The sequence below is a fragment of the Calonectris borealis genome, chromosome 3 (assembly GCF_964195595.1).
Source record: "Calonectris borealis chromosome 3, bCalBor7.hap1.2, whole genome shotgun sequence".
Classification (NCBI taxonomy): Eukaryota; Metazoa; Chordata; class Aves; order Procellariiformes; family Procellariidae; genus Calonectris; species Calonectris borealis.
The window spans coordinates 3,790,020-3,803,310 of record NC_134314.1 but is presented as its reverse complement, the minus strand read 5'-3'; the positions used below and the strand labels follow the sequence as shown (position 1 = coordinate 3,803,310).

Here is a 13,291-nt window from a genome sequence, read left to right as displayed (position 1 = left end):
ACCTTTATTGCCCTGAAGAAAGCAGCACCAGTAACAAATTTTTCCATTTAACCCCTTTTCCAGACCTTTTATGATCAAATTTACCACCTAAGCCCCAACAGTGACCCTCCGTGACCTCCCTCTCCTGCAGCTCTGCCCCACAGTGCTGGTCCCTGCCTCCTGCATCCCATGGTCCTCAAGTCCACTGCCTCCTTCAGGGAGCTATAGCAGTTTTTTAGGACGGGATTTTCCTCTGGTTCTTCCCATGTTATTGTATTTATAACTAGTACAATCCTGGATTACAATCCTGTAGAACCTTTTAAGTATTTTTTTTTCTTTTTTTTCATAACATTAGCATCTCCTCATCTTTGCACAGTAAATCTTTGTTAAGCAATAGATCACACACCACAGTCAGGAGGGCAGCTATTTCATCCTTGAATTCCCTTAGGAATTTTGAAGGGAAAAGATCTAGGTGCTGGTGATACATGGCTGCTTATTTCCTCTCTTCCACCTCCTTTACATTTAAGACAAGTCCTTTGATGAGTCCCCACAAAGGAGAGTTCAGCGTGAAGACCTCCCTTCTTTCTTGCAAGGTGAATGCAGCTGCAAATATTTCATTTAGCTTCCATGGAGTGGCCTTAGCTTTTATTAGCTTTACTGCTCTGACCATCTCCTGCCCTATACACTCTTTATCGGGCTTCCTGTTCCTGATGTATTTGGAAAAAAAAGACTTATTTTAAGAGGTTTCTTAGCCTTTTGCAAGTTCTTCCTGCAATTCTCTGCTGAGTTGCCTTATTGTGTTTTACACTTTGTCAGGCACAGTTTATTATCTTTTCTGTTTTCCGAGTTTAGACACAATTTCAGCTTCTTCTTTCTAACAAACTCCTTCATCACACTGTTCTGCTACGACCTTTTCCTTTTGCTCTTTCTCAGGGCTTTTTTTAATAGGTGTCATACATTTTCTCTGAGTTTCCAATATAGTGGCCTTAAACAGCTCCCATGGTGCTTGCAAAGAATCTATTTGCAAGGTTTTAACTCTTTTAGCTGTCCCTTTTGTCTTCTTTTTAACAATTTCCCCATTTTTATGTAGCTCCCTTATTGAAATTAAGCAGAAAAGTAGTGGCCTTTTCATCCCTTGTTGCTCCTGCAAAGATGTGGAGTGTAAGTACCATATGATCTGTGCTGCAGAGCAGCTCTCCTAGGGTAAAACTTTGAACCAAGCCCACTACGTTAGTCAGAACGAGTGCTGTTTCTCTGTTGTTTAGCGTACCAAAGGCAGTGCTGAGAAATCACTTGTTATGCCTTTGTCTCCTACTGCTAGGTCAGTGAGCCTGTAGCTAGTGTTTTCTCCCTGTAAACGTATGAAAACTCCGTAATCCAGTCATTTATCAGTACTGGCTTTGTAAGGTATAAACATTCATAGAATCATAGAATGGTTTGGGTTGGAAGGGACCTTAAAGATCATCTAGTTCCAACCCCCCGCCATGGGTAGGGACGCCTTCCACTAGAGCAGGTTGCTCAAAGTCCCATCCAACTTGACTTTGAACACTTCCAAGGATGGCGCATCCACAACTTCTGTGGGCAACCTGTGCCAGTGCCTCACCACCCTCATAGTGAAGAATTTCTTCCTGATATTTAATTTAAATCTACTCTCTTTCAGTTTAAAACCATTACCCTTGTCCTACCACTACATACCCTTGTAAAAAAGTCCCTCTCCAGCTTTCTTGTAGGTCCCCATCAGGTACTGGAAGGCTGCTATAAGGTCTCCCCGGAGCCTTCTCTTCTCCAGGCTGAACAACCCCAACTCTCTCAGCCTGTCCTCATGGCAGAGGTGTTCCATCCCCCTGATCATTTTGGTGGCCTCCTCTGGACCCGCTCCAACAGGTCCATGTCTGTTTTGTGCTGAGGACAGCGCTGGACACAGCACTGCAGGGGGGGTCTCCATCCCTTCATCCCCCAGCCTGTATTGATACCGGGGGTTGCCTCGACCCAGGTGCAGGACCTTGCACTTGGCCTTGTTGAACCTCATGAGGTTCACACGGGCCCACTTCTCGAGCGTGTCCAGGTCCCTCTGGATGGCATCCCATCCCTCAGCATGTCGACCGCGCCACTCAGCTTGGTGATGTCGGCAAACTTGCTGAGGGTGCACTCGATCCCACTGTCTGTGTCGCTGACAAAGATGTTAAACAGCGCCGGTCCCCATTCTGACCCCTGAGGAACGCCACTTGTCGCTGGTGTCCACTTGGACATCGAGCCATTGACTGCAACTCTTTGAGTGTGACCAGCCAGCCAATTTCTTATCCACTGAATGGTCCATCCGTCAAATCCATGTCTCTCCAATTTAGAGACAAGGATGTCGTGCAGGACAGTGTCAAATGCTTTGCACAAGTCCAAGGTAGGTGACGTCAGTTGCTTTTCCTTTACCGACCAACACCGTAACCCCGTCGTAGAAGGCCACCAAATTTGTCAGGCACGATTTGCCCTTAGTGAAGCCATGTTGGCTGTCACCAATCACCTCCTTATTTTCCATATGCCTTGGAATAGTTTCCAGGAGGATCTGCTCCATGATCTTGCCGGGCACAGAGGTGAGACTGACTGGCCTGTAGTTCCCCCAGTCTTCCTTCCAAAACAGGACCCATACCTTCCCTCCTGTTGTTTAGTGCAGTTGGAGGGTCCCTCTGCTCCCCAGGAGGCTGTAACAAAGTGCCCCAGGAGGTTACAGAGCTGCAGTGATAGGGGCAGTAACAGGGGGGAGCAGTCATTCTCATAGAATCATAGAATCATAGAATCATACAGGTTGGAAAAGACCTCTAAGATCATCGTGTCCAACCGTCAACCCAACACCACCATGCCCACTACACCATGTCCCTAAGGGCCTCATCTACACGTCTTTTAAATACCTCCAGGGATGGTGACTCCACCACTTCCCTGGGCAGCCTGTTCCAAGGCCTGACCACTCTTTCAGTAAAAAAATTTTTCCTAATGTCCAATCTAAACCTCCCCTGGCACAACTTGAGGCCATTTCCTCTCGTCCTATCGCTAGTTACTTGGGAGAAGAGACCAACACCCACCTCGCTACACCCTCCTTTCAGGTAGTTGTAGAGTGCGATGAGGTCTCCCCTCAGCCTCCTCTTCTCCAGGCTAAACAACCCCAGTTCCCTCAGCCGCTCCCCATCAGACTTGTGCTCCAGGCCCTTCACCAGCTTCGTTGCCCTCCTCTGGACGCGCTCCAGCACCTCCATGTCCTTCTTGTAGTGAGGGGCCCAAAACTGAACACAGTATTCGAGGTGCGGCCTCACCAGTGCCGAGTACAGGGGCACGATCACCTCCCTATTCCTGCTGGCCACACTATTTCTGATACAGGCCAGGATGCCGTTGGCCTTCTTGGCCACCTGAGCACACTGCCGGCTCATGTTCAGCCGGCTGTCAACCAGTACCCCCAGGTCCTTTTCCTCTGGGCAGCTTTCCAGCCACTCTTCCCCAAGCCTGTAGCGTTGCCTGGGGTTGTTGTGGCCGAAGTGCAGGACCCGGCACTTGGCCTTGTTGAACCTCATACAGTTGGCCTCGGCCCATCGATCCAGCCTGTCCAGGTCCCTCTGCAGAGCCTTCCCACCCTCCAGCAGATCAACACTCCCGCCCAACTTGGTGTCGTCTGCAGACTTACTGAGGGAGCACTCGATCCCCTCGTCCAGATCATTGATGAAGATATTGAACAGGACCGGCCCCAGCACTGAGCCCTGGGGAACACCGCTCGTGACCGGCCGCCAACTGGATTTAACTCCGTTCACCACAACTCTCTGGGCTCGGCCGTCCAGCCAGTTTTTTACCCAGCGAAGAGTGTACCTGTCTAGGCCGTGAGCCGCCAGCTTCTCTAGGAGTGCAGTTTGTCTCCTAACAAACAAGAGAAATTCAAAATAAACTGCTGGTGTCAGAAACTTTCTTTAGCTGCAGAAACATTTTGAAGGCTGGAGATGCAGCAGAGCGAGAGACACCACTTCAAAAACCCATTTTGCAGTTCATTCACTTTCACGTGGTTTTTCTTTTCACTCTTCTCACACCATTCTTTTTTTTTTTCTCGGGGAAAAATGGGAAAGAAACAGCAAAGGGTTTTTTGTTGTTGTTGTTCAGTGTTTCCTTTTGCAATTTTTATTATTTTATCAAACTTTCAACCCCACGTGTCTATGCAGCCTTCTCACCAGCACATGGTTGTTTTAGGTGACTTTTCCTTCTTTCATATCGTGTTATCTGGGGTCAGGTGAAGCTTGGCAAATTGGAGACTGCTTCGAAGACGGCAGTCTGTGGCTCTTGATGGGCCGTCCTGTATCAAGCGTGACATTTACCTGCTGCCTATCCCTGCCTGATCTCAGCCCCTGTGGACTAGATGTTAACCCCCTCATGCTCAGTACCTCACAGTACCCACCTAGTTTGGAGAGAAACTTATTCCTCTTGTCACAAAAAATATCATAAGAAATACCACCTTTACCACAGCTTTATCAGGATTCCTGTGTCCTTGGTCAGTCTTTAAACTGATAAAGTTTTTCAAGTTATCAGATTTCACATTTATCCCACATCCTAAGGATAAAATAACGGAGCATAAGGCTGCTCACTAGGTTATTTCTGTTTGCCCCGAAATTGCCTGGTACACAGTCATTTGGACCCCGGTGGTTGGTAACGAGCTCCTTGGAGCAGCTTATGTTGCATTTATGGACACAAAGTGGGGAACCACCTCTGTGGTTGTCAGCAGAGACATGTCTGCAGGCACCGTGTGTTCAGACTCCCCTGGCAATCGAAGGAGTTTTGAACAAATACGGAAATTAGCCTTAGGAAGAAATTACTCCATGTACTGGCTGTAGTGCCAAGATCTCTGCTGACCACGGAGGATGCTGCAGAAGAGAGGAGTTAAACAATCTTTCTGCAGGGGAGAGGTCTGTATCTCCTCTCTTCTCTTGCAGCATACCTCAGTCCGACAAATACCAGTGCAGTAGCCTTCTTCTGGGTTTGAAAGGCCCCATGGATGGAAACTTATTCTTTTCTCTGGAGGATTTCAGAGAAACAGGACTGTTTTCTGTCCCATGAGCCAGTCAGAGATTTGACCCTTTTTGACACAAAAATCTCACCCTCCAATATTGCTCCTGAGGCTTGTCTGGCTGCCCTTTGCCTGGATGCTCTGAGCCACCCAACACCAGATCGCTCCCTGTCCCCCTGCAGAAAGCCTGGAGTGAATGGTTAATCTGCAGTGGAGGAGGCAGGAAAGGGGACACTGAAGAAATCCACCTTGCTTTTTCTACCATTAACAGTGACCCCCAAGGGAATAATCTGGTCATAGGCTACACTGAGAAGTCACCTGCTTTGTGCCAAAGTGTCCAGGACAGCCATGGGACCACAAAACCTGAGTGGCTGTGCGAGGATGAGGATGCTCTGGAGGCATCCCGGGAGTGGGATTTTGGGGACACAAGGGGGAGGTGGTGGCTGTTTGCCTCCAGTCTCTACCTCTGCAATGGGACTGAGGTCCCCAGTGCAGAAGCTGGATGGCACTGATGGGGCATTGGGGGCTGTTGTGGAGGAGGGAGACACAAAATTAGGTAATCAGTCTTCTCCCAGCCTTTGCCACCACCCTGCTTTGAAGCAATGGGAAAATCCCCAAGCTTCTTCTCTTCCAGTGTGTCACTTTGGTGTCACGGGTCTGGGGCTGTCAGAAATGTCCGGGGCTGTCGGAGGTGTGTCGTGATCACGGTCCAGGGAGGTCTGGCTGCAGAACCTCTCCTGGCACTGCCCTCCCGGGAGGTGAATGAACCACACAGCACACAGAAATCATATCTGCCCATCTTTACTTCAAAGCAGTGAATACCGTCTCGGTCACACCGTGAATACAATGCTGGGAGCCCCATCACAAGTGCTGCTCTTCCTCCGCGGCTGGACTCTTTCACAATCATTTTCCCTTTTTGGGCGGGGGGATGCAGCAGTACATCTTCCCGCAGGATTGGCTGAAAGTCCACTCGTCCCTTTTGCCACACATGTAGGAACAGTACCCACCACAAGTGCCCTTAGGCTGCCCGTACCCTGCGGTGGAGGGAGAGAGAGATGGGTTATAAGAGAAAATGTCAGACACCGTAGGAGAGCAGAGCCCCAAAAGTTATCTCCTTGCTGGCTCCAGGGTGGTACTGATGCACCTTTGGGTTTAAACCCACGTAGGATGGGACCCGTGCTTTCTGTCCCCATTGAGCTGGGGGACCGCTGGACTCTTAAAGGTCATCTCTCTACGTTTGTCAGTACTGCGGCTTGCTGGCAAGATCCCTTTGCCTGAGCGCAAGAGACAGGCATTTGCAGTGCAGAATTCATCTCATCCTGAACCTGTTGTGTGAGCTAGGTTGGGTAAATCGTCAGCCACAGCCAGCTGCAGGTAGCTGATCTCCACTGCCAAAGCTGGGTGAGATGAACCACCTCCCTCCACCCCAAGGCACAAAGGCTGGAGAGGGGACAGGCACCCATATTCCCAGCCTCCGGGGCCAGCCCCGCGTTCTCCCCTCCCTGCGTTGCTGTCTTACCTGGGGTGGCCAAGGAGAAAAGCAGGAGCACAACAAAGACCACGCAGAGCACCCTCATGCCTGGAGGCCAGCAGATATCTCAGCACACCGGGAGCAAAGTGGGTCTGAGATGGCCATGGTGGGGGACCTTGGAGGCCCTGGGTTTTATAGAGGGACTCCTGCCACAAGCGGCACGGCAGGAGGAGAAACTTGAGCAAACCCATCTCCACAGAGGCGTTGTTTGCTTGCCGGCGTGTGCAATGTCACCCCGACCCGCTGGTCCCACTCACAAAGGCACCTGGCAGCCAGGTCCATGCTCCAGTGGGCTTCTCCTCGCCGCTCGCCGGCCGCTTTCACCAACCCAGACATGCGGGGGCAATTCCCCCTCCTCCAAATCCAGCTGCTGGGAATCTGTCACCAGCACGCGCGGAGCCGCGGGGCACAGCTCTGCTCGACCCAGCGCCAGCCAGGGCTGCCGACAGCAGGGCTGCTCCCCAGAGGTGCAGGAATTAAGTCTAGGTGCTGTTCCGATGAGACACCAGTACTGGACACTGTCTGCAAGGCACAGACACAACGCATAACATTTGGGCATCAAATCCATCGTGGGGAATAGTTTTCAGGGTGCGTTCATCCCTGACTGGTGCACTGGCAGTGAGGTTCCTCAAGGGTCTCCCCCCAACGTGCAAACTCTGCAACCTCGAATCCTGTGTTCAGTTTTGGGCCCCTCACTACAAGAAGGACATGGAGGTGCTGGAGCGTGTCCAGAGGAGGGCAACGAAGCTGGTGAAGGGCCTGGAGCACAAGTCTGATGAGGAGCGGCTGAGGGAACTGGGGGTGTTCAGCCTGGAGAAGAGGAGGCTGAGGGGAGACCTCATCGCGCTCTACAACTACCTGAAAGGAGGTTGTAGCGAGGTGGGGGTTGGTCTCTTCTCCCAAGTAACAAGCGATAGGACAAGAGGAAATGGCCTCAAGTTGCGCCAAGGGAGGTTTAGATTGAACATTAGGAAAAATTTCTTTACTGAAAGAGTGGTCAAGCCTTGGAACAGGCTGCCCAGGGAAGTGGTGGAGTCACCATCCCTGGAGGTATTTAAAAGACGTGTAGATGAGGCCCTTAGGGACATGGTGTAGTGGGTTGATGGTTGGACTTGATGATCTTAGAGGTCTTTTCCAACCTGTATGATTCTATGATTCTATGATTCTATGATTTTCATAGAATCACAGAATAGTTTGGGTTGGAAGGGACCTTCAAAGGCCATCTAGTCCAACCCCCCTGCCATAAGCAGGGACATCTCCAACCAGATCAGGTTGCTCAGAGCCCCGTCCAACCTGACCTTGAATGTTCCCAGGGATGGGGCATCTACCACCTCTCTGGGCAACCTCTGCCAGGGTTTCACCACCCTCAGTGTAAAAAATTTCTTCCTTCTATCTACTCTGAATCTCCTCTCTTTCAGTTTAAAACCATTCCCCTGTGTCCTGTCACAACAGGCCCTGTTAAAAAGTCTGTCCCCGTCTTTCTTATAAGCCTCCATCAGGTACCGAAAGGCCGCAATAAGGTCTCCCCCGAGCCTTCTCTTCTCCAGGCTGAACAACCCCAACTCTCTCAGCCTTTCCTCACAGCAGAGGCGTTCCAGCCCTCTGATCATTTTGGTGGCCTCCTCTGGACCCGCTCCAACAGGTCCATGTCTGTCCTGTGCTGAGGACCCCACAGCTGGACGCAGCTCTGCAAGGGGGTCTCACCAGAGCAGAGCAGAGGGGCAGAATCCCCTCCCTCGACCTGCTGGCCACGCTGCTGGTGGTGCAGCCCAGGACACGGTTGGCCTTCTGGGCTGTGAGTGCACATTGCCGGCTCGTGTCCAGCTTTTCATCCACCAGTGCCCCCAAGTCCTTCTCGGCAGGGCTGCTCTCCATCCCTTCCTCCCCCAGCCTGTATTGATACTGGGGGTTGCCCCGACCCAGGTGCAGGACCTTGCACTTGGCCCGATTTTCATCACATTCATTTGGCCCCAGACCTATTTGGGTGTTTTGCCTGAAATCTTTCAAAAAGGACTACCATGCTGATCAAAGGGGATGTAGGCAAATATGTAAACGAAGCTAAGGTAATGAATTGTCACACCACAGCTGACCAGAAATCTGTTGTGAGTCCAATGCTATCCTGCCTAATAATTTTCATGGTTGTCTAGAGAGTGTGCTTACTAAATTCACAAATAAGAAGTTGAAAGGGACTGCAAGGCATTAGAGGACAGGATTAGTGTTCCAGTGGATCTTCTCATGCTAAAGATATAATGAAAAAAAGATAATTAAGTAATAGAGAAAGTTACCGTGTCTATACAGACAAGAATAATTAACTGGAGAATACAGAACAAGGAGTTTCTGGCTGTATGGCAGTTCTGCAGGGAAAATTTGGGTTGCAGTGGATCATAGGTAGGCAGAAATGAGCAATGTCATGGTGTTGGGAAACCAGCACCAATTGTCCTACAAGTTTAAACAAAAGCAGAGTTTGTAAAACACAGGACGTACCCACTGCAGCGCGCACCCCTTGGAAAGTGCACCCATCCAGTTTTGTACACCATGCTTCCGAGAAAGCGGTGAAAGGGCTGAAGGGAGCTCAGAAAATGAGAGGAGGTCAGGAAGATGTGACCTGTAAGAAAAACCTGAAGCAAGTGGAATAACATTGATCAGGAAAGAGAGGACATGGAAAACACGACAGTCCTCAAATCCAGAAAAGGCAATTCATTGGAAAGGAATGGTCTGCTCTTGGTGGCCAGGATGAGAAGTCATGAGAAGTCCAGTAGCAGCAAGAGGTCCTAACTTAAGATATAGGAAAAACTTTGTAATGACAGGACTGTGCAGCAGCAGAAAGGATTGAATAGGGGGAGTGTGGAAACACCATCGCTGAAGGTCTTAAAGAAAAAACTGGACAAACTCCTGAGAACGGCACTTAGAAATAGTGGTGATGAAACAGATGAGGTGCACAGTCCCCTCACACTTACTTTTACTCAGCTTCTGTACTCAAATAAAATCACAGAGAGGAACGTAAGGCTGAGCCAAGTCATAGTGGAGAGCCTGGTTCGGGCAGAAGCCAGTGCCTGGGAAGGAGCCCAAGAACAGGTTTTCACTCAGTAAAACTCCCGACTCTCCGGTAACATGAAGTTTGGTGGCTTCCTCAAGAAGGTTTTATATCTAATTTTTGCTTTTGTACTTGCTTCATGGATTTATAAATTGCTTTTTCAATACATTTGTCATTTTGACCTCTCAAACAATTTTGGGCATTTCAGCTATGCTCAGTGTGAAAGAGGACTTTTTTTGGTTACTTTTTCAATAAGTGCATGATTTACCATTTCATCTCACCTATTTCTTGAGTTATGAAAATCGGAGAACCAGAGTTCTCTCTTGCTTCGGACTCTCAAATTTTTCCAGCCTTGTGATACACCTCCAATAAGTGTTTCTTCCCTGAGCTGAAGAGTGCCAGTACATTTAATTTTATGGAAATGAGTCCTCCAGCTTTGCCACCTTTCTTTTAACCTGTTCTTGCCCTACCGTAGGCCATCAGGGATGGGGACATGAGCAGTGCACACACCACAGTGCGATGCCCCACAGACTGATGCCGTCATGCAATGTTTTCTTTTGTCTTAATAACTTTCTTAAAAATTCTTAATCTACAGTTTTCCATTTTTTGGTTCTTATCTGCTGTTTTCAGGGCTCTTTCTTCAAGGACTCCCAAACTTCCTTCCTAACTGGCTTTAGGTAATTCAGACCCATCATTTGTATGGAGATTATATATTTTTCCAAATTCACAACCTGAAACTAACTGACACTGATTCAGCATTTGACATTTTGCTGCCCTGTTACTCAGTGTTGTAAGATCCTTCTGCTGCCCTTTGCAGATTTAGGTTTGATGGTATTCGGTAATTTTGCATCAACAGCAGCTTCTGCCCCTTCACCGGTCGCCTCTTTTTTCTGGCTGTTTACAAAGCTATTAAACAGCCCAGTGAACTGGGGTTGGAAGAGCTCCTTTGCAGAGCTCTGCTCATGTTTGAAAGCCGAGATCTGTCTGGGGAGTTTGTGAGGAAGAGGTGATGATCAAAGTGTCTGCAAGTGGTCGGCACATCCAGGCTCCTGGGAGCTCTCAGCCCCAGTGCTCCTGCCCATCCATCAGAGGGGTGAGAGGGGACAACAAAAGAGACTACATTGAACATGATGTTTGCTAAATTTATCAGAGAGATTTTGCAGACATGGTTCCCTTCACAAGTGGGGATGGGAACATGCGTCCTTTCCAAGCCAACAGTCCCACATGGTGACCAGTTTGGACAATGGAGGGAGATTTATCGGTGCATTGTGGCCACATTTCAGCCCTATTGTATGCAGTTGCATTTCTGCCAGAGGTTGGGAAAGGCCTGAAACCCCGTGATACTGATCTTGTTCTCCCCTCATCATTATACCTGCAGATCTCCATCAGGTCCCTCTGACCCATCAGCCCAGTCCTAACAGCTATTGACAGCCCCTATTCGTTTGTCCTCTCATCAAAGCCGATGTGCTGAAATCCCATCTGATACTGGGTAACCAGATCTGGGGGGAGGAGGTGGCTGCCAGCACGCTTGGGCACAGGTGGGAAATTCTGGTGCTCGTGCCACGACTGCATGTCCAGCCACAAACAGCACGACTTGGATGGATTCCCGTGTCTCCCCAGCATCCTCTGCTCTGCAGGGAAACCCTCTATAAAAAACGTCAACCGCAGCCTCCCTGTATTCCACCTCCTCCCTTCGAGCTCTCTCCCACTCTCCTCTCTCCAGCCTTGCTGAGATCCCAGCTCAACTCCAGCCATGAGGTTCCTCTACCTTGTCTTCGCTGTCTTCCTGCTGGTCTCCCTGGCCACTCCAGGTAAGATGGCAAATAGGGTGAGATGAGCTGATGCTAGCTGGCATTCTTTTAAAGTAACTTTAGCTCTTGAAAATATAGTTATTACCATCTGAGGTGACTGCTATAATCTGGCCAGGAACTTTGATGACTTCTTTCAAGGGACAATGAAATAAGGACTACCTCAGAGAGATTTGTGTAGGAATAACGGAGGTTAAAACTCCCGTTTGGGAGTGAGCCCAGGCCAGACAATTGCCAAACAAGAGTCTGGATGTGGCCACTTCTCTTGGGGACTCAGAGACTTTCATAGTACCAGAGGGGACTCTTCTGTGCAACTCGATTTCTCTGTCAAGGCTCACTCCTGGGCATGTTTGATTTACTGATGTGACATAGCTATTGCTGCTTATGCCTGCTTCTGAGACTCCGAGGGTTTCTGGTCCCTCTACAAGAGTCAAAAGGGGATTCAGGGCTGAGATCTCCCAGACAGGCATTAGAAACCCCCTCCAGATATCAACTCCTATCCACCTGGGCCAAGGTGTCTGTCACTTGGCCCATGTTTAACCACCATGGTGAATATTTGGTGCTTCTGTGGGGCCAATTTCAAGACCTTTGCAGCATCCTTTCAGCCTTTTCTGAGTAAGAGGATAATTTTTAAAAGGATGATGTAAGTACAGGGACCTGAGCTAAGTTTTTTAAACCAGCTTGATGTGGCTTTTTGTGTTTTGCTCTGAGAACACTGATCCTGTCCCTTAAGGAGAGGTACAAGACAAGGAAACACACATGCGCACAGATGAGCACCTTTATGAATTTGCACAGATGAGCATCATTATGAACTTTGCTTCTGGGCTGTCTCTCAATGCGGGCAAGGAATGGGCTCTCCTTGGGAGCATCTCTTTCCCAAACCGCACCTGTGTCATCAACTGGCCCTGTAGTCACCAGCTGCGGGGAGAGGGATGCACAAGGAGTTCCTCAAGCTTGTGCTCTTCAAGGTCACTTCCCACTTTGAGGGTGGCTTGGGCAGGAGCATGGACGTGTGGGAGGATGGAGCAGGACCTCCCCGCGAGCAGGGTCTCATCCTTCTGACCACTGCCACACTTAGCCCTGGAGGTGCTGGGAGGACATGGCAGTGGGGCACGGAGGCACCCATCCTGACCCGAGCACTCTCCCTCTCTCTCCTCCTCGCAGGCTACGGGCAGATAAGGAAGCACTGCCCCAAGGTGGGGTACTGCTCCAGCAAGTGCACCAAGGTGGACGTGTGGTCCTTCTCCGCCGACTGCAAGTACTACTGCTGCATCCCGCCCGGCTGGAAGGGGAAATAGGAGCCGAAGAGGAAGCTCCTGGGGAAGAGGAGGCACCGCGGTGGCTTTGGGAGCAGCTTCTCAACTGTCTCACCCAATTGTCATCCCCTCCTCCCAATAATTAAAAAGAGAAAAAAAGGAGATGTAACTCTGGTGTGTGCGGTGTGGTTACTTCTGTCCCCATGATCCCATGTTAAAACAGGTTCTCCAAGCCCAGCCCAAAGGCTCAGCAGCACCAAAAAAGCCTGAACGTCCAGTGACAACAAGCTGCAGAGCTGCCAGTGGCCTTATGGGGTGGGGATTTGGGAAGAAAGGGTACTATTTTCCCTCTTGTCTTCTCCATGGCCTTGAACATAACCCTCTGGAGACAAGAGAGAACCTTTCAGTTCCTCACTGCTTTTTCAGTCTACAGGTTATCTGCAGATGTCTTAAAAAATGTGGGTGGTTCAGCAACGTATCCTCTAAGCATAAGACAGCCCTCTTTCCATGAAAATTTCAGCAAATCCCTAGAGGTGGGCAACAGAGAAGCAAATAGGCCCTCACAGACCTCATGCAATGGATTTTATGTCCTCTTTGTGCCAAAGTCCCAAGACTGCTCAGTCAGTGCTTCTCTCTTATTTGCAGATCAATACTGTA

At 49.6% G+C, this 13,291-nt stretch overlaps 2 protein-coding genes across 2 annotated transcripts; one reads left to right on the top strand and one right to left on the bottom strand.

Annotated features, from left to right (window-relative positions):
* Positions 1 to 5,908: 5,908 nt before the first annotated feature.
* LOC142081288 (small basic protein 1-like) lies at positions 5,909 to 6,582 on the bottom strand. The gene is made up of 2 exons (XM_075147990.1): positions 6,525 to 6,582; positions 5,909 to 6,039 (listed from the first exon to the last, which is right to left on the bottom strand). The coding sequence occupies exons 1-2, from the start codon at positions 6,580 to 6,582 to the stop codon at positions 5,909 to 5,911; spliced, it is 189 nt and encodes a 62-aa protein (XP_075004091.1).
* Positions 6,583 to 11,323: 4,741 nt separating this feature from the next.
* Positions 11,324 to 12,676, top strand: LOC142081287 (cygnin-like). Its single transcript, XM_075147989.1, has 2 exons — positions 11,324 to 11,381; positions 12,543 to 12,676. The coding sequence occupies exons 1-2, from the start codon at positions 11,324 to 11,326 to the stop codon at positions 12,674 to 12,676; spliced, it is 192 nt and encodes a 63-aa protein (XP_075004090.1).
* Positions 12,677 to 13,291: the final 615 nt, after the last annotated feature.